The 21892-nt window shown below is 35.7% G+C and overlaps 2 protein-coding genes across 3 annotated transcripts; both read right to left on the reverse strand.

Moving 5' to 3' along the window:
* On the reverse strand, positions 1915-8986 carry LOC109231048 (psbP-like protein 1, chloroplastic). Its single transcript, XM_019396581.1, has 9 exons — positions 8830-8986; positions 7922-8007; positions 7733-7826; positions 6817-6900; positions 6530-6612; positions 5880-6002; positions 5594-5665; positions 3363-3459; positions 1915-2249 (listed from the first exon to the last, which is right to left on the reverse strand). Exons 2-9 carry the CDS (start codon positions 7982-7984, stop codon positions 2146-2148), a joined length of 720 nt encoding a protein of 239 aa, XP_019252126.1. The 5' UTR covers positions 7985-8007; positions 8830-8986; the 3' UTR covers positions 1915-2145.
* On the reverse strand, positions 13154-21758 carry LOC109231050 (cleavage stimulation factor subunit 50). Of its 2 annotated transcripts, none has more exons than XM_019396583.1 (14): positions 21436-21758; positions 19154-19237; positions 18915-19036; positions 17794-17863; positions 17615-17698; positions 17456-17542; positions 16929-16999; positions 16777-16828; positions 16612-16669; positions 15553-15653; positions 15333-15487; positions 14733-14841; positions 13956-14012; positions 13154-13886 (listed from the first exon to the last, which is right to left on the reverse strand). In XM_019396583.1, exons 1-14 carry the CDS (start codon positions 21538-21540, stop codon positions 13731-13733), a joined length of 1311 nt encoding a protein of 436 aa, XP_019252128.1. In that variant the 5' UTR covers positions 21541-21758; the 3' UTR covers positions 13154-13730. The 2 variants fall into 2 exon arrangements, with proteins under 2 accessions (XP_019252128.1, XP_019252127.1); XM_019396582.1 differs by having other exon boundaries at positions 17794-17866.

Below are 21892 nucleotides of genomic sequence, written 5' to 3' on the forward strand. Positions count from 1 at the left end.
CTCTGCGCTTAGCCCGTTCTTATTTGCCTTGGTGATGGATGCTTTGACACACCATATTCAAGGGGAAGTGCCATGGTGTATGTTATTTGCTGATGACATAGTTCTAATTGACGAGACGAGGGCCGGTGTTAACGAGAGATTGGAGTTTTGGAGACAGACTCTCGAGTCTAAGGGTTTCAAATTGAGCAGGTCTAAGACAGAGTACCTGGAGTGCAAGTTTAGCGCTGAGTCGAGGGAAGTAGGCGGGGACGTGAGGCTTGGGTCACAGGTCATCTCCAAGAGAGATAGCTTCAAGTACCTTGGGTCGATGATTCAGGGGGACGGAGAGATCGACGAGGACGTCACTCACCGCATAGGGGCGGGCTGGATGAAATGGAGGCTTGCATCTGGAGTCTTGTGTGACGAGAAAGTGCCACCGATACTCAAAGGTAAGTTTTATAGAACTGTGGTTAGACCGACCATGTTGTATGGGGCAGAGTGTTGGCCGGTCAAGAACTCCCATATCCAGAGGATGAAAGTAGCAGAGATGCGGTGTTGAGGTGGATGTGCAGGCACACTAGGATAGACAATATTAGGAATGAAGATATTCGGAAGAAGGTGGTTGTCGCCCCTGTGGATGACAAGATGCAGGAAGCGAGGCTCAGATGGTTCGGGCACATGCAGAGGAGAAGCCTTGATGCACCGGTGAGGAGGTGTGAGCGGTTGGCCGTGGTGGGTACGAGAAGAGGTAGAGGGAGACCTAAGAAGTATTGGGGAGAGGTGATCAGGCAGGACATGGTACGACTGCAGATTTCCGAGGACATGATGACCCTTGATAGGAAGGCCTGGAGGTCAAGCATTAGGGTTGTAGAATAGGGGTAGTAGAGCTTTCCTTACTTCATACCGGGGGTGAGGCGGGGTTGGATTAGGGTTGATCTTAGATGGCTTGCAGTTTATGTTGAACTCACACTATTCTTGCGGTTTATTTTAGCCCCGGGCCTTAGACTCTGGTTACTGTTATTGCATGTCATTCATCTTTTGGTTTTTATGCTTCTGTTACTATTACGGTTTCTAATGGAGTTACTAATGAATTCTCTTTTCTTTTCTTGTTTTTTGTCTCCGTCTCTCTGAGCCGAGGGTCTATCGGAAACAGCCTCTCTGCCCTATCGGGGCAGGGGTAAGGTCTGCGTACACATTACCTTCCCCAGACCCCACTATGTGGGATTTTACTGGGTAGTTGTTGTTGTTGTTGTTGTTGGTATTGCAACCGAATGTATGCTGCAATATCGCAGTATATCAGAAGTAGATGTTATTCATTGGACTACCAATGGTTTTTCTCTTCATATATAATTCTCTTGTCTCTCTCTCCACCATTCTCCTCTAAGGCTCCAACATTTCCTTTTCAATTTTGAATATTAACTACCACATTGCATGCATGGATTGAATCTCTTTTGAGATTGTAGTATGATTAATTATTATCCTTATAATTAGATTTTTCCTCTATATGTTCATTCGCATTTGGATGGATACAACAACGATCCCACTTAAATCCCACAAGTGGGATCTGGAGAGGGTAGTGTGTACGCAGACCTCCTTACCTCTACCCGAGGGTGTAGAGAGACCGTTTCCGATAGACTCGCATTTGATTTATAGAGTATTAGATTTTTATTGGCCAAAAGAGAGCTAGATAATAAAGTTGGATACTTGGATTGTCAGTTTTTAATAATTTGGTAGCCTCTGTAGCGGTTTCAAAGTGTTTAAAAAAAAAAAGAAGAAGGTAAAAAGGAACTAAAAAGGGAAAGAGAAGAATCATGTTCATAAGCTGATTTTACCAGTATGCCAAATAATTATATACTTATTGGAAGATGGTGCAGCTTCTCTATAACTTCAAAGATGTATAGGTTGGGGAAGTAGACTAGAACAAACAACCATGAGTGCAATAAAGCACACACACATGTAACATTGAAGTTGTACAGAGAATGTTCAACAAATGTTGTTTATACAAAATGTGTAATGAATTTGCACGAAATGATTCACAAAGGAGAATGCTCATATCTACATAGATTATACAGCCTCCAATGTTAGATACTTTTCCTGAATATGCAGAAGATAAAAACTGGGAAACTTATCACCAGGAAGCAAGATAACAATTCAAATTCTAATACATTAGACATTGAAAATTTTAAAGGAATCAACTACAGTATGTAACCTGTCCTTCATCTTCTCCCATCTCCTCTCATTTGCCCCAGTTGTCAATGTATAGAATTTTCCTGCATTAGAATCAACATTCAAATAGAAAATGTCAGGTAAACATGTGCAACATTTTGTGAATTCCCAGTTACGAGGGGAAAAAAAAGAAGGGGGGGGGGGGGGGGGGTTGGTTGGACAAACGACATTGATTTGAATGCAGAAGTCACAAACGAGAGAATGGAAAGGGTATCTGCGAGTTATAAGAGTTGTATAAGTGGGAATTATGGAAGCATTACTAGAATATGGACTAACCTTGCATAATGGGGTTGGATTAAACAATAAAAAACCAAGGAGTTTAAATGGTCAACTAACTACATGATATAATCACATATCATAATATCATCAAATTGATATCAACTGGTGCATTCTCATATTTGAAGCAACCATGTTATTGGTCAGCGCTTTTTTTTTCAAATAGCAACTCTTTCGAAGGAAAGCGAAATTCAACAGAAGAAAATCTTATGGCCAGTTAAAGTATTTCTTATGGTTTCTCTGAGAATGGTAAAGTGGTCTTATGGTTAACATTTAACAATAGAAAACATCGATATTGGAACCATTTTGGGCTTTCGGAAGGGGGTCGGATATGGAGGTTGAACTCTTTTCCTGCACTTCTCCATTTTCCCTGATATTACGGATAGAAAGCTACAGAGTTTGATGGTCAGTGATGCCCCATATAATTTGCATGATTCTTGATCTTTGAGCGAAAAACTTAACTAAAGGAAACCCCATCTTCACCGTAGATCAAACCAGCCATGCTATCATCTGAACCTTATTTTCAGAAGCCAACATATAGTGATACCAAAATTATGGAGATGAACAAGTATTTGCCATGTCGGAAATTCTTGCTGGTTAGCAATATCCTTTCAAATCAAGTTTCCGGTTAACAAAAATAATCACTGGCATGCCAATGTCTGAGGCTCGTGAATGTATAAATGACATTTAAATTGGTGCTTATTTTAAAACTACAATTGAAGCAAGTAATTGGCAGGTAATAACTTCTAATCCTGGAAGGCAGAAGATTCGAGACCACTCTTTCATCAGGCTTGGTCAAGGCGAGCTAGAAATGTTCAAGTAAACAAAAAGTAGAACTTCATACCAAACAAATCACGTCCACTTATCCATAAGTTTCATACCGTTGCCAATGCAGACTGCAGTGAGGCCATGGCGAGTAAAATTTGGGGCTTGTGCAACAAACTCAAATGTGTAATAGGCTTTCCCTTCAATATCGTGCTACAGTATGATCAGAGAAAGATTGTCAAATAACTTCATAGATGTCAAGCAATAGTATATAAGCTCATGCTGGAAAATACAAACATGACAAGGGAAAAAATAGAAAACATCCAGACTATAATATGGGATACTGAAATTGATAGGCAAAGAGATTTAGACCAAGTCGCCAAGACATAATGAGTTTCACCTAGATACCCATTTTTCTTGCATTTCATTTCAGACACTTGAGGTACCAAGAATATACTGATTATTTGACAAATCAGATGGTAAGCCCATCCCCCTTTCTAAGAGGAATCTCTGCACTATTTAACCACAGCAGATGTAAAAAAGTCAAGCTGTGAAATTGTTCACGGCAATGTCAAATTTACATGTGTATCAGATGTAAAAGCTCGTTTTTTCTTTTTTTTGGTAAGCCAGAAATTATTCCTTCTTTAGTATAAAACAAAAATAGGAGCTCCAGACAATTAGAGCGATATATTTCCTTTTCATTTGGAAGAAGGGAGGAGACGGTCTTCTAATGAAAGGATGACAGAGGGAATATGAACTTGTTTTTCATTCAAAGGAAAACTCTAGGTTCTTTCTTTCCATTGGCATCTTTCAACATGGCAAGAGAGTGATATGCATGAATAATCCAAGGAAACAATTTTTCATCATAGCTACTCCACAGTACGATCCCATAAAGTCTCAAATTGTTGCCAAAAGGGAGATGGACCGTGGGACACAGGGTAGCAACTTAAACCTTTCCAACTGAGAATTTCTCAATATTATGACAAGTGACTTAACTTTCTTTCGACTAAACGAATCTAAGCTAATTGAAGCCTTGCTAGGAAATCCATGAATACCTGGAAATTATCATTAGGAAGAGCAGAAATCATATTGAAGTGGTAACTGAATTTATAGCTGACATGATATAACATCATGTTAACAGCGCAATATCAAATTTGTAGAAGATGTTTTCATCCCATACCTAGCCTTTTTTCCTAAAGTAATTGCATATCAAATGTGAAGACAGCACAACAATAAGCCGAGAGGATTCAAAATTTATTCTCGCGAAAAAAAGAGGCCACGCCTTGAACGTACAACAACAACAGACCCAGTGTAATCCCACAAGTGCGGTCTGGGGAGAGTAGTATGTACGCAGACCTTACCTCTACCTTCAAGAAGGCAGAGAGGCTTTTCCGAAAGACCCTCGGCTTAGGAAAGATAAAAGGAAGGGCAATAGCAATCACACCAATTATAAAACCGAAGCAAAAATACAAAGATATAAAACTAAAACTGAGTATTGTAATCAGAGAAACGAAAGCAACGACAAGTAATCCCATAAATCAAGGAAAGGTCATTTATGCTACATTTATCCCTTTTAGACTTCTACATTTATGCTACAGAAAGGTCCTTTTCTGAAACCCAATCCTTTGTTGCTAATGTGTATACCGAATTGATTATTACTATTATTTTTATTATTATTGATAATCGAGAAATCCTTGAGGTCTAGGTACACACGGTTTGAAACTCGGTGGATAACGGGCCCGCCCCTCACCTGCCAAATTATTGTAAGTAATACATAATCGTCATGAAATTTAACATAAGAAAGAGAGAACATTACCCTGTTTCAAGAAGACACACTAAGAAAAGCTATTAAAATCATTATATGGAGAACTCGAGAAGCTATTAAATTTTTTTTTTTTTTTTGGAACTTGAAAATCCAAATCAAATCTTTTAGCCAGTATTGATGTTTCTTCTAATATAGATAGCATTATGCAAATTAATTAATTCCCTTCTTATTTCAAGTTCATAGAACTTTTAACATATACCAGCGCATGGTGACTGAAACTGGACTGTGTGCTATGATAAACAACGCTTTACTAAGATGATCCGTAGTTAGCCCAAATTTAACTTCAGCCATGGAGAAAGCTAGTTCACTAGCAAGCAACTAGCTTGCTTCTTTTAAGGAACATCAAAACATGTCAACCAGATGAATTTAGTCCCGAGACGAAGTTTGACATTGACATTTACACATCAAACATTTCAAGGTTCTGATGGGCTAGTTGAACAACAACAGCAATAGCATGACGAACACTCGAAGATCAAGGTATAAAAGAAAACTTTTAGTGGAAGGGAACTAGAAAACACAGACCTCTGATGCTTCAATCAGTTTTGTCTTTTGAGAAGGTGATGATAAAAACTTTTTTATTAAAGTTTCAGCAACCTGCAATGTGAATATTAGCAGATGAGAAAATGTTGGAATGGCGGCTCAAATCAAGAGCCAATACACGATCCATAAAACTCTAACTACACTGAAAACCCAGATAGCTAAAAAGACAGTACATAGAAAACCAGCAAAACAGGAAACTTTTGCAGGGAAATTTAGCCTGTTTTTTCATAAATACCAAAAGAAAAATAATTTAGAATTTCCTACAAACCTCTTGTGGTGAACCAAAATCACGAATATCTTGTTTGTTGGTGGGTATCACATTTACACTAACGCTTTCTAGTGGTTCAATAACATCTTTGAAAACCTTATCTTGACCTTCGACCACTACTTCCTGGATCAAGAGAAAAGGGGAAAAATGAAAAAGAAGAAGATGAACAAGCAAAGAGTAAATAAACCAAAAGCAAAAATAATCTACAAGATAATAGTGAAATTATGAGAAATACAAAGTGGCTAAGGACTAGAAAATTCTAACTGCAGATTTTTTTTTTTAATTTGTATTAGATGCGATGAAACAGAAATTAGGTGGAAAAAACTAGGAGGGGAAATATAGGCCTTATGTCTTTGAGATAAGAAGAATAAAACTGAGATAGGCCTCACTTCTTTGAGATAAGAAACATAAAACTGAGGGTTAAGGCCCTAAGCTAACTGGGGAAAGGGGCTCCTTTAACTCCCTTGAAGGATAGCTGAAATTCCAGAAGGAAATTAAATGAAATAGATATGCAGAATTGCTAAATCCACAGAAGCAGCTCAACAACACGAGTTTTCCCAGCAACTTTTTGTGCAACTAAAAGACAGAAAGCAAAAGAAAGTTGCAAAACATAAAGTAACAGACAATTGTTATCAAGATAGGGAATGGACCTGCCACCCAAAAGGATAGACGAAATTGTATCCGTCTTTCTTGTCTGTGACGGGCAGAAATCCCTTCTTAGATTCTGCAGCAACTGAGCCATATCAAAGGGTGTACTCTTAGGATATCAGCCATTGAAATTTTAAGAAGCAGTAAAGTGCACGGAAGATAATTGTTTTTGATAACTTCGCAACACCAGTTTTTAGGAAACACTAATACAGCAGGGATATATTGAGAAATGAAACTGAAGTGATTTAACATGTAAGGACATTTAAGTACACCGCGAGAAGATTTTTACATGATGTTGGTGTCTGATAAGACATTAGCAACAAAGGGGCAATTGTTGATCCCATGGCAAGAAATTGACGTCTTCCAGGTCTATCTGTAAGGAAAACACCAAATAAAAAGTATATGGTTAACCACTTTACTTTTGGTGCTAAAAGGTCTATCATAAAAGGACAAGCAGGTTTACTATTCTGCATGTGGATCAATATAATAAGCAATAGCCTATTATGAAGATGTTGGGAATTTAGGATCTCTTTGAACTCAAAGACCATAAACCCCAGGACTCCAACTTGCAAACTCTCACTTCATGTATATGAAGGTGTTATATCAACACTTCATGTATGTGAACGAAGGTGTTCGATCAACCTGATAATATTTATTAATAAAAGTTTTGCTATTCGAAATAGTTCTCATCCATTTGGGTATTTCCCCCAAAAGCAACAATTTTGAAGGTCTCACTTTTCGCCCATACTTCAGGAGATTTGTTCACTACCTGGAAGTAGATTGCTCTTTTCTCATCAAAGGAGCACAGTAGAGTGAACTGAATTGATTTCACCATCTTATAAATGGTAGAGATGACACTATTGGACTAACCAACCGATGCATTGGGCAGCATAGAGTGTATCCACTCAAGTTAATGTAAAAACAGAAAATGAGATCACACGCAATATATCAAGTAGCTTAAACTGTCAATGAGATTAATTCTAAAGCAAAAAATTAGGAGAAGAAAATATAGGGGGGAGTGAAAATCATTGAATATGAAATGGTCCTTCAAAAGCTCAAATGCTCCTGAATTTTGAAATATTGCTCGTTGTGAGCCAAAGACCCCATCTGAAATTTGGGTTGCCTGACAAATAGATGGTAACTGACAGTAAACCGACTGTACCGCTTCATTAGACTTCTTTCAGATCATGTTAGGGTAGTTTTACCTTGGCAAGAGGAAATTGAAACTTCAGGCGCTTGTTCTGATCTGATAAGAAAGCCAGGACCTCTTCGGTTGGGGCTGTTCCTAAACAATCCTTGCTGATGCACCAAAGCCACTTTTATAAATGAAGAGGAACTTCAAAACAACAGGTATATATATGGTCAGAGCAGTAAAGAACGATGACGAGTCGAACCTGAGGGGATGCGTTTAACATATATGCATGATGTACTGATGGATATTTTTGCAAAGACACCATCTCTTCAAGCAGTAACTCAAGACCTGCAAAGTTTCAAATTCAGATATGTATGAGAATAATCTAAGCCAGTCAATATTGTTACAACTAGGTGACTTCATCTTTCTTTTTTTTCTTTGATAACCATGGTGTCCGGACCAGCTTCCGCACACCTTGACTAATTCCACGGCTACCTCCCAACAGCAACAAGTACCACGTAACTCTTTCCACTAAGGCTTGAATAGATAGGAAGAAATCACCTAGTATTTTTGTCTCCGCTGGGAACTGAACCTAAGACCTCATGGTTCTAACTCACTTCGTTGACCACTAAGCTACACCCCTGGGTGCCTAGGTGACTTCATCTTCATGAATTCATTCATGTAGTTAAGGATTTTGCTATTAAATACAGAGTCTTTGCTTGTGAGTTTATACATGCTTATAAAGTATGAATCAGTACAGCTAATGCTATAGATGTATGACAAACAAGAACAATATAGAAGAATTAACCCATATAGCCGCCCATCCAACTGCTTAAACTAAAAATAACCGATGGAGGTATAATATATGTATACTTTATGTATATATGTATATAATTGTGTATAATCTATGTATATGACTAAAAAAAGTAAACAGTGAATATGACCGGCTGCCATTCAACAATGTAAAGACCCAACAATGTAAAAGGTACAAAAAAGTTCTACTACATGGACACTAAAATTCAAAGAATTTCAAATAAGGGCCACTGCAAATTTCATAATTAAGCCTCCACAGTTCTGTCTCTAGAGGTTTAAATTATGGTTAAAAGAGAGAGAACAGAGAATGTGAGGAATATAGAAAATAGAGTGACGTTAAACATGTTCTGAAGTTACCTATGGAGTTGCCGGCGGTGAAGTTCCGGCGAAGGAGAGACTTTGCCACGCGCTCAGAGGAAGAAAGCAGTTATTCTTAACCTTCACCACAGTTTTAGTGGGGAGCTTCTAAAACCACATCATCCAATATCTTCTTCCCTCTCAATATCCACATCCATTAGATAAAGGAAAAAGACCAAATTGACATATATATATATATATATATTTTTAATCGCTCTCAATAATAATAGCTAACTACTCCTATTATATATTACAAAATAATCTTATTTCGTAGTATATTTTTTGGCTAACGAATGCAATTAGTTTTAGTTGACCAGCCAATATTGTATTTTGCCCAATATTCTTCCTATTTCTGACTCTTTACCTCAAATGGGGTCGTCCATAATCTATATATATATACTATATTAAAAGCACGAAGGTCCTTAGCGAAATTTCGTTCGCCTTTTTTACCCTTTAAAAATATATTATATATTGGATAAAATAGTAATTTAAGTTATTTGCCTAAAATTTAGGGCTTCAAATTAACTATATTTTGTATATTAAATTCTTCTTTGTTTAAAATAGGTATGAATCCTAATTTATAGGACTTACTTTTATCACATTTGGTTTTCCATTTCTTTTATTAATAAGAGATAATGTGCTTATTGTATTTCCAATTCAAGATTATTTAATAAAATACCTACTATAAAAGACTAAAATTTAAAAGTAACGTTTTTCTCCGTTTTAAACTTGATCTTTATAAGCAAAAAAAAAAAAAAAAATCTGAAGTCCATCCAAATTAATGTTAATTATTATATAAAAAAATACTTCATTTAATTATTTTTATAATTTTTAGAAGTTTAAAATTAATAAAACTTTTATTTATTNACTTACTTTTATCACGTTTTGTTTTCCATTTCTTTTATTAATAAGAGATAATGTGCTTATTGTATTTTCAATTCTAGATTATTCAATAAAATACCTACAATAACAGACTAAATTTAAAACTAACGTTTTTTTTTCATTTTAAACTTGATCTTTAAGCAAAAAAGAAAATATAAAGTCCCTCCAAATTAATATTAATTATTATATAAAAAAATACTTCATTTAATTATTTCTATAATTTCTAGAAGTTTAAAATTAATATTTTTTTTTTATTATTTGGACTAAAATTTCTAATACTTAGAACTTTAAAATGTTAAAATTTTACTTTATATAGAATTATCCGAGATGCCTTGTGCACCGGACTACCTTTTTCTTAATTCTAATTCTAAGTCATTCTCTAGAGTTAATATGTCATGGAAAAGTCTTCTTTCAATTATAAATTCTCTCACAAGCTTGCTTTAGTATCCTTTTAAATGTATTTTTTTTCATTGCTATTTAATTTGATTTAGTGATCATATAAAAGTTGTTGATTATTAGTTGCCTAATTACATATTTTATGTTATCCTTCAGCACTATTTAGGTTTTTAAGGACTTGTTCTTACTGAAACTGAAAAAGGAAGCATGATAACTTGTGAAATTAAAGTTATAAGGTTTTTAAGGATTTGTTCTTGCTGAAACTGAAAAAGGAAGCATGATAACTTGTGAAATTAAAGTTATAATATTAATAAACTGAAATAAATTTTAAGTTGAATTATTGACTTATGATTGAGGATTTTTACGAGAGCTTCTTTCTTTATTTAGTTATTATGCACATTTAACATATATAATTATCTTTAGGAACTTATACTTTTATTTTATTGTTTAAACACAAATTTAAATAAATTAGTACTCATTGAAATAGAATACACGCGCATCGCGTGTACCTTGAGACTAGTTCCATTAATAATTCACATCCATTAGATAAAAATTATAGTTTTTCTTTGATAATTATTTCTGTGTGCTCAAGCCCGAAAAAAGAAGGTTGGTATATGTTGACATTCCATATAAAACTAATTAATTCATGATGAATTTTAATTATGATAGTTTAATAATTTACTTGTTTTAAATCTTTTGACCGATTTTTAAGTGGTACGGGCAGCTAAGTTGGTATAAAAAAACTGTTGCGCCGCGGGATATTCTTCTCTATATAAGTTTTGGCACGAGGTTTTTGAACAGTACTTCAATAGGCGAGAAGTGTAAGTACCGCGAAGTGTGAAGCGATCTCGCACTAAACGAAACCATTTTCACTATTTATACTTAGTACTGATTGTGTTTCTTTTTTCATCCAATTGTTAGCGTTATGTCGTGGTTCTTTGTCATAACTATTGCGATTTTGCTTTTATTGAACCGAGGATCTATCGAAAACAACTTCTTCTGTCTCCACAAGGTAGAAATACGGCTTGCATATATTTTACCCTTCCCAAACCCCATTTGTGGGAGTAGATGCATTGTTGTTGTAGTAATTGTTAGCGTCGTGCTAGAAATTGAATATTGGTTCACATCAATTATATATAAAAAATAAACATATTTTGCACTAATACAATTAATTTTGGCTGATAGACCAATTTTGTTTTTTGCCCAATATTCTTCTTAATTCGACTTTTTACCTCAAGCGGGGTCGTCCATAATTCCATTAAAAATTCACATCCATTAGATAAAAAATTATAGTTTTTCAATTTTGATAATTAATGTGCTCAAACCCGAAAAAGAAGGTTGGTGTATCCCATGTAAAACTAATTAATTCATGATAAATTTTAATTATATATGATAATTTAATAGTTTGTTTTAAATAAAAAAAAAAAGAAATCTTTTGACAGATTTTAAGTGGTACGGGCAGCTAAGTTGGTATGGAAGAACTGTTGTGCCACGGAAAATTTTTCTCTATACAAGTTCTCGAACGAGGTTTTTGAATAGAACTTCGATAGGCGAGAAGTGTAAGTACCGCGAGGTGTGAAGCGATCCCGTACTAAACGAAACAACTTTCACTTTTCATACTGAGTACTAGGGGTGTACAAAGGAAACCGACAAATCGCACCAAACTGATAATCCGAGTCAAACCGAGAAAAAAAACCCGACTATGATTTGGTTTGATTTGGTTGGTTATTAGAAAAAAAAACTGATCATAATTGGTTTGGTTTGGTTTTAACTAAAAAAAGTCAAACCGAAACCAAACCAACCCGACATTATATGTATACAAGTTTTAAAAATATTTTATACATAAAAATAATTATTATAATATAATTTAAACCCTTTAATAGTTTTCTCTTTTAATGTATTATTTCAAGTTTGGATTTAGAACTTTTTAATGGTCAAATATATTTTACAGCCCGTAAAAGTTAGTAACTCAAATAAAGCCCAAAGCAAAATCAAATCAATATTAATGCTAACAAAAAAGAAAAATTCAATTCAATACTAGAACTGACAATGATATTTATTTTTTTAGTTTTGCATTGATTTAGATAGTGAAAATGCATAACTCACTTTTATAATTATTTAGTCATATAATTAATACTTAGTACTTATTAGTCGTACTTATTTTAACACGACTTAGTACTTTTAGATTATCTATACAAGAACCTAGGTGTTCGTCGGTCGGTACAGTACGGTATTTAGATATTTCGATTCAGCATTTTTGGTATTCAATTTTTTAAAATGCTATACCAGTATCATACCTAATTAAATTTGGTATGGTTCAATTTTCTCCTTTCGGTTTCAGTTTATTCGATCTGGTAACTTCAGTTCGTTCGGTCGAATATTAACTAGTGTATAAAGCCATAGACTATAATATTCTAAGGTATTCACAAATACGAAAATAAAAATATTATAATATAGTGAGAAAAAAGAAGAAGATGAAAAACAAAAATGCTAAATCTTGATGGAGAAAGGTTGAAATGTAAGTAAGCAACCAAAGAGGAGAGGGGGAACAACAAGTATAGTGGAACAAATGATAGTAAGTTGAAAGAAAACTATAAAAATAACAGAAAGTAAAATTTAGATCTTGAATATTTATGTTATAATTAATAATATGTATTGTGTAATATAGTATATATTTCGGTACGGTATCAATATTTCGATATTTTATTTTTAAATATTGAATACCATACTTATTACCTAGCACCATAATTTAAAAACTTTTTAACCAAATATCAAAATATCGATTACCAAATACCAAATTTTTTGATTTCGGTACGATAATTCAGTATTTACCAAATTATGCACAGCCCTACTAGTTAAAGTGATCAAGGCCATAAGGTTGGTCTAGCTGTATGCCCTCCATACAGCTATTATCAAACTTTTTGTATTTGTAGGTGTCAAATACAGAACAATAATCATCTATTAAAAAAGTGTCATTTTCAAGCTATCTTGCTTTCAAATTACATTAAAAAAAAAATACTCCTAATTTCAATCTCAAAGGTGTTCATTTTAACAAACATCAAATATAACATCTAATTTGAAAAGTGGAGAAATATCCATTGAGAGAAGAAAATTTTCCAGTTTCCATTGTAACAAGAGAAACATGAAATATCCTATAAACAGTACAAGTTTGCTACTGAACATCTCAAAAGGATTATCAAGCCTGTGTCCACATAGTGTAAAACTGTAAATGAAAAACTGGGGAATTTGGATGATCAGCAAATGACCCTTATCAAGATAGAGGAGATTAACTACCACGCCCGACCATTCGACCAATCTGAAAGTTGCCTTATACCTCCTTGCCTCTTCTTTTTTACTTTCCTTCACCATCCGAGACGAAAAGAATCTGAGGCAGAGAGAGGGGTAAGACAAAGCAAAAATCACTTCCATCCACTTAGCTGACGGCATGGTGAGGAAACAAAAGAGGTTGCTCGGTTGACCTTCCTACGACGAATACCTCTTTTCTCTTCTCTCGAGTATACAACAAACAAGTGGGGTGAGAGTTTCTTACAGAAAGCTTATTAAATTACACTCGCATATATATATCCCTGGCTTTGCTACATGCCACTGGCTCATCAGTCGCACTAAACTACCTCCTTCCAGTACCGAATGGATCGATCCATTCCACAGGACACAAATGCAGCTTCTACCGGGGAATGCTCAAGCCAACGAGGTGCACCAACATGGTTGGAGGGCCACCTAGCCACTTTTTCTGCTGTCAGAGCATCCCATGCAACAATCTGTGACCAACATCGTAATTAATCTCCATAACGTTACCTGCATAAGTATTGAAGGAAGCTATACTTTACCTCATTCAGAGATTCATCAACTGATAACACAAATTCTTCTGTATCATTGAAAATAGCCTGCATTAAAAGGCATTATTCAGCTGTCAAATGTCAACAAGAATGTAAGGCAAAACGTTCTCATAAAAGTGGGAATAACATAGCTCCTTTTCTCTTCGGAATAAAGAAAAGCTCAGTCCAAACAAAAGAAGAAAAGGAAACACCACAAGTGATGCATATATAAAATATAGCCTAACTAAAGAAGACAAGCATGAGATACAGGAAATCCACTATAGAAGAATTTTACAAGCATCCTCTCTGACAATCACATCTCAAAAATCACCAGAACTTCCAACAAGAAATTGACATAATTCCTGGTTGGTACATCTATTGTAAAATAGGGAGTATCTTTTACTTTCCATGTGATAGTTGAACGCAAAATTTAGACCGGCCTAATGGAGTGACATGGATAATGAAGATTCATACAGCTGACCCCAAGTAGCTTGGGAAGAGGCGTTATTGTTGTTATACTTTCCATGTATTAGCTGCTATTTTTAAAATGCAATTCCATGGTGATCATGATAGCTGCAGCATATTCAACAAGCAGTTTGAAACCATGGAGAAGCTGGCACAAGAATGATAAACTAAAGGCAGCATTCTTGGCATATGCTGCCATGTATTGCATATTAAATAATGACAAGCAATGGATAGTTCATAATATGCAACTTTGCTATAAATGATATAAATAACTGTAACATGAAACATGAATTCTTCAAAGCAAGCAGTATGAGCCTGACATACCTGACAGCGCAACTGTGTATGTGTAGCTCCAAGATATTGTTTGACCAATCTTCCTGTGCCAACTTCCCAAAGTTTCACCGAAGAGTCTTTTCCACATGAGAGGATATACCTAGGAAACATTTGAAATAAACAAGCTTGAGAAGGCATCTTAAGCCCTATAAATTATCAAGAATTTCTCATAGAACGTAAATCAAGTTCCACGTGGCAACTAAAAAATGAAGCTCTATGTCAAGTAGGATCATGAATGATGCTACATTAAAATTTGAAAGAAAAGAACAACAACATTTTTATGGTTAAGTGCATGAACAGTATACAAGATAAACTCAGTTATCAAGCAGGATATATTATGCTGCAACTTCTTTGTGACAAAACAGGAAGAGGAGATTCTCATAGGCAACTTCTTTTCACAAGTTTCCCACCCTCTAGACCATGAAAAGGCAAAAAATCCCCCTTTTCATTTCTAGACAGTGGTTCAACTGGAATAAACATCTTGTTCTCTTTTCTTTCTTTTTGCCTTTTTCTTTTTCTCTTTTTCTTTTCCCGTTGAAGAAAAGAATCCTGGTTCAAGCTTGTAAGCTGTAACCACAAGGGATCCCTAACCTTTCATCCTTTGTAAAATTTGCACCTATGGCCTCCACTGCTCCATGTGCACCATCAATGGATCGCGCACAGCTAGCAGTTACCCCATCCCATAACCGAATAGCACCATCTTTGGATGCAGTAACATACATTCCACCAGTAGATGAATACCTAACCTGTAAGGAAATAAAATGGTAAACAAATAATCCTCTGATCAGAGCATCTATGTACACGAATTTACCTGATTAATAGCACCATTGACACCCATCTCTTGGAAATTTGTTGGCAGGTAGCATTTGAAAGTGTTAATATCATATAGGTGGGGAATTAGATGATCAGTTCCTGTAACAACCAACATTATTTGAGAACTTTAGCCGATAGGCAAGGTGCAAATCGTACTCATTACTGCTGCTGCTTCATCTGAATGAGTTGGCAGTAAATATAGTCGGTAATATAGGAAGTTAGACAATCTTTTTTTATCAGATGGAAAGTTAGACAATCTTATGAGTACAGAATCAAATAATTGGTTCTCTAACCAATTTCAACTTTATTAGATGCCAGTTCCAGGAAAGCTTGGCCATCTGACATGGTGGGAATTGTCACTACAGTTTTTGTACTTCATATCAACAAGTTACAACACCTAATTATATATATTTCTGCTCTTGGTTGAAGTTAAAATCAATAGCTGCCTATCCAGAGGTCTATTTCTCCTTAAGATTTAGAAACCAACATCATATGTTGATTCAATCAACCAGGCATCACATCATAGATATAAGACTTTCTTTTCTGACTGCCTTAGCTTTTCGTGTAATTTTCATTTAGTAGATGATACTTTGAATATCATCGGCTCCGTACATTTGCAACAGGGACGGCCTTACTCCTTTTGTTAGTCACAGCACACCCTTAGTACTGAATATGTGAATAATTCAAAGTTACTTTTTCTAGTAAGCAGGGAATAATAACAAAAGTTACTTTACCTAAAAGCCATTCTAAAAATCTAGTTAGAAGTAACTGTACAGAGAGGATTAGCAAATCGACAAAGAAAATTTGATCACCAATACCAAAAAGATGGGCAAAAAGATTTTCACTTTATAGCACACACGTGCATTGCTTGTTTTGTTCTGGTAGCGACCTGTACAAGTATGCCTTCCCTACTTCTCCAATTTTAGGACAAAAAATAGTATATAACTTTCGAAGATAAAAGTTGTCTGACATAGCATCATTAAATCAACTTTAGGTTCTCCAAACTAGTACATAGCAGTCCAAAATCCAGTAGCTAACTAAAAAGAAATGCACTTGCCTGCCAGAAGAAAGTCTCCGGAAGGATGAAATGACACCGACCTTACATTATGTGTATCCTGTTAAAATATACAATATAAATCCAATAGCATAGTTAGTATATTTTTCTCTAAAATAAGTTCAAGATTAATGTTTGGTTTGAAAATTTAAAAATCATTTGAGTGACCTGAATCACTCTAAATGCTCTCTTTGCCACCGTTTTTGAAAAGTCAAAGAACCTGAAAACAGTCAAAGAAAAGGAAAAAAGAAGAGTATTTAGTTCATATTCCAATGACAAGCAAATTATGCAATTTCACAGTTAATTACAACATATCTTACTTGATGGTGCGATCTTTTGCTCCAGATATGAGTACTGTGTTTTGCGGATGAAAATCCAAGTCATTTATTGGCTGCAGTTATGTATAAATACTGGATAAGAAACAGGGCAAATCCTGAGATAGTCACACCTCAGAAACTGAGATTCATATGAATAGAGAGGAAACAGGTACCATCAATATCTAAAGGTAATATCTTGCACAACACCATGTCGCCAAATCCAAGTTGACAATAAACTTAAACAAAGATATGCTCCCTCAAAGAGAGAGAGAGAGAGAGAGAGAGAGAGAGAGAGATGCTACTTTTTATTTCTTTTCAGCATTTCAATGGAGGCAGAGGCTACTAGGAAAACATCATACAGAAAAATCCAGTTAACATAATTTTGTTTAAAAGCGATCCAGTAAAGTTTTTACTTAAATAGTTGATAAAATTAACTCTTACGAACCAATGTTCAAAATAACTAACCGAAAAATGTTAACATCCATGACAATGGAATCAAGAAATGCAAGTATCATATATCAAGATCTTACTTGTTGATGATCATAAAAAGTCCGTACAACCGGCCTCACTGGGCCATCCCTTGCGTCTGGCTGCATCATTTGCTTAACTTTTGAAATCTGCATAAGGCAATGCTTGAGTTGTAGAAGTAAAAGAATGGAAATTGGAATGCTATAGAAAAGATACAACACCTCAAACAGTTTAATAGACGTGTCCGCACTTCCAGTAGCAAGAAATCTTCCATCTGGACTAAATCTGGCACACCTTGCTACATTCTAAAAGAAAATTCTTTCCTGAGAAATTGATTCTGGAAATCAGCAATTGAAACAAAGATGAGAGCTCAAACCTACAGTTTTGTTTAAGATACAACCTTGTGCTCAGAAACATGTCGTGATTCATGCTTTGGGATAATCTTTGACGAGCCTTTTGTATCGTTCACACTACTGTTCAGAAGGAGAATTTAATTATCAGCTCCATCAAATGACAATCTCAACATCATTCATAAGCTCGTTGATACTCAAGAAAGAAGAAGTTTTTATATACAGAGATACAGATAGAGCCACGAAACGGGCTTTTTATGATTCACGCAGACATATTAATATATGGTGAATCATGAAAACTGAAATCTCGAGACATTCTTCTTAGGATCAATGATTAAGAGATGCATTTTGATGGCTCACTATAATTTATAAGCCACATGCCTCACTAAATCTTTTGGTGAACAGATCCAAAAGGATTCTGCACCTTGTTGTTTTTATTCTGCTTTTATATGGCTTTTTGGTGTTGTCCCTTCTTGTCTATATTTTCATTAATGTGGTGCTTATGCTTTCCTGAGCCGAGGGTCTATTGGAAACAGTCTCTCTATCCTCACAAGGTAGGGGGGTAAGGTCTGCATACACACTACCCTCCCCAGACCCCATGGGTTAATACTTGGTATGTTGTTATTGTTTATCCAAAGGGATTCTGCACTGCTACTGCAAGGCTTATGAAGGATCAAATTTAAACAACAGTTTATGATTGACATAACCTAATGATAAAATAAAAGCTGTTACAGCGTAAAAGTGCGCTCATACATAAATTCCGAAAGGAAACTAGTTATTTTACGAAATGAAACTTATCATCATAGCACGTAGAGCCGCCTGCCAATCTGTTTTTGAAAGATGAAACTAATGAAAGGAAAAGGAAAAGAAATATTCAAGTTGACTAGTCTTTCCATAGATGGTTACAGGTAAACATTCCACATTAGTTATTACTCTTCATTACAAAAATTAATATTCAAATATCCAAAGCGTTTCCCACAATCACCAGATAATCCACTCTACTCTACTCAGTGGAAATTGTCAACCGCATACACCAGCGTGGCACAAGGAGTTTTAGAGTTTTGGTCAACCGACAACGCATTAATTGTACTTTAACACTCAACATATAAAAGAGAACTTTTACACCCTTCACGTTGATAAGAAAATAGCGCGATTTAGGAAGATAGAATACCTGAAATCAACAGAAGCAGTCCGAGGGGCTGGGATTGAGCCATATCCTGTAGTTATGACTGGATCAAAAGGTGCAGCTGTGGAAACTCCTCTCAGCGTCTCATCTTTCTCCACTGCAAGACCCTGTTAACGGCTTAGAGCGATAAAGAAGCTTTTCTATATCTATTCTCTTATCCCATGTTGAACAACTTAAAATTAGTGAAACCATAATAATAGCAAACCTTACCAACCGATACAAACCTTTGCAACCAATTCAAGTAGCTTGTTTGTAGGAGCTTCAACATTCATTGGTGTCATTGTGGCTGAAGCTACCGCACTTGCAGCCTGTAATAATGCATAGCAGAATTCGTCACAACCTCTACTTAACTTGGTCTTGTTATGTAGCGTTTCTATTCAAAACAAAAGACACAGTGATGTTCTCAGTTTTGCTATTTGAATCCCATCGTAGTGTAAGATCATGCAGTTAACCCGGGAAAAGATGACTGCTTTCGAATAAACCTCTCACTTGCAGCTGACATGTTACTACAATATTTCACGGAATGATTCCATATCACATGTAAGAGACAGCAAGAAACATCCAGCAAAATGACCAAAGAAAACATATGCTGGCCTTGGCAAAGAAAATTTGAGGCCAAAATATTTTCGAGTTCTTGTAGATGTTTCCTTGTTCAAGGAGATAATTACTCTTTGGGGGTCGGGGGAAGTCACAACTCACAAGTTCTCCAATCGGAATTGCTTAAGAGATGACTCTGAAGGAGTAGGAATTGGCTCAATTCAACTTCAAATTCTCCTTCTAATTCATCTTCTCCGGTGGGTTTAGGTTTATCGCTCAGGTCCACTGAGGATTCGACTAGTAGCACTTTCTCAGGCACCAATGAGGCTAATGTAGAAATAGGAGACACCCTCTTAAATGAAACCGAGAAAAAAACAATTGGGTATTGAACCGCCAAATGTCAGATATCCAGTATCGTTAGCAAACATGACCACTCGTTCATTCCCACCAAAAAATTACAAGACTTAGCAAGTCTGTTTAAAAAGAAATTATGTTATGATCTAAGAGGTATGACAAACATGCTACGGTGAACATTGCTGGGGATATGACAACAGAGCATGAATAGAGGCCAAATAAAAGAAGCACTTCCCTAAGCTACGCAGCCTTCATAGTTCATATGTAGAAGCTCTACTCCGGTAAGTCCAGAACTAGATACAATTGCACGGAGACAACGAGTATTTGAGGCATGGTGTAAAGACAGTTTCATCTGAAAGACCATAACTTGCATTACCAAACATTAAGGGTACATTCAAGTTGCCCCTTGTGATATGTATCTAATTGTTGGTAATCACCAATGTCCTCAACTGAACTGAGTCACTCAATCACCTAATAATTTAGAACCTCCTATGCCTAGTGATACCTTTGTTACCTTCCTAAATGGAAAAGGATCATGATCACAAATCTTCAATCCCCCCACCCACCCACACTAAAGAAGGAATATGTTCGTAGTGGCACCAAAAAATAAAAAGGAAAGCAGAAAATAAAGAAAGAAGCAAAAATAAAAATAATGAAGCTATCCATTCAATGTTGGATCACTCCAATCTCTTCCAAAAGATGGTAATAGGAATGGATCTCAAACAAAGAAGATCTATATGTACACAACAAATTGATGAATGCATACATCACCTCAAGATAAATAATCCTCCCGTTTCTTCTTGACCTTTTCCCTCACCATTTCCTCCTTTCTTCCAAAGATGCAACACTCAATCGTCTTTCTTGGCTATCAATCAAATAGCTTTCTTAACCGAAACAACTATAAACAGAAAATCACTCCCTCTAGGTTATGTTTGATGCCAGGGCCTTGTTTTGCACTATAAAAAAAAAAGGCAGCCGGTGCATTAAGCTCCCGCTATGCGCGGGGTCTGGGGAAGGCCCGGACCACAAGAGTCTATTATACGTAGTCTTACCCTATATTTTTGTAAGAGGCTGTTTCCACGGCTCGAACCCGTGACCTACTGGTCACATGGAAACAACTTTACCGGTTACGCCAAGGCTCCCCTTCACCTTGTTTACACTATCATTAAATTTAATTCAAGGGCTAACTGGAACTTCCTTGTTTTTAATATTCCCTAACTTGATACCCCCACAAATAAAGCCTAATCTCTCACACAATCTTATAAGCTGCTCGTTCATCGGTCTAACAAACAATAGCTCCGACAGTGCAACATAATGACTCCCAAAGATCTCGCGTGATCAAACATTCATATGACAGATTAACTAAGCACTAGTTGCATATGGTAATTTTACACACACGCACACACACACACACAAGTGTGTGTATGTGTGTGTGTGTGCCTCAATAACAAGCTAGCTGGGATGTCTATATGAGTCCTACTAGTACTATTTATCATAATTGATCATAGTTTGACTATCTTTTATGCTGTAATCAACTCCTACCCAAAAAAGATTACTTAAGTAGTTTGTAAAGGTAAAATATATGTATAAAACCAAAGAATTGAGGAAGGAGTACCTGATTGAGATTATTATCGCGAAGATGAGCGACAATGAGAGAATTAACATGACGATACAATTTCCCATCTTGCAGTGTTTGCTCCAAGCTATTATTGCTCTCCATTTTAACTGATACACAATACCCCCAGAATTATTATTGATTCACAAATTTGTCTTTGCAGTTTTCCCCTTTTCTTTAAGCTCGTGTAGATTTTGAAACTTCTCCTATTGTGAAGAGCTGAAACTCAGGTACTATGAACTTCTGAACTCTACCGCCGCCATTTTAGTACACTTTCCCGACACCAAAATGTTTCTTTGTAACCCAATTTCGATTTGCTTTAGAAATTAATTTAAAAACAAGTTAATTTTAGGTTTGTTTTGCATCATTTAAAACAAAAAGAAAAAGTTGGGGGTCATTTGCTAAATTTGCTTAGTGTTATGAAATATTATTTTGTAGTGGATGTCTATAACTCTTA

The sequence above is a fragment of the Nicotiana attenuata genome, chromosome 8, assembly GCF_001879085.1.
Source record: "Nicotiana attenuata strain UT chromosome 8, NIATTr2, whole genome shotgun sequence".
In the NCBI taxonomy this organism is placed as follows: domain Eukaryota; kingdom Viridiplantae; phylum Streptophyta; class Magnoliopsida; order Solanales; family Solanaceae; genus Nicotiana; species Nicotiana attenuata.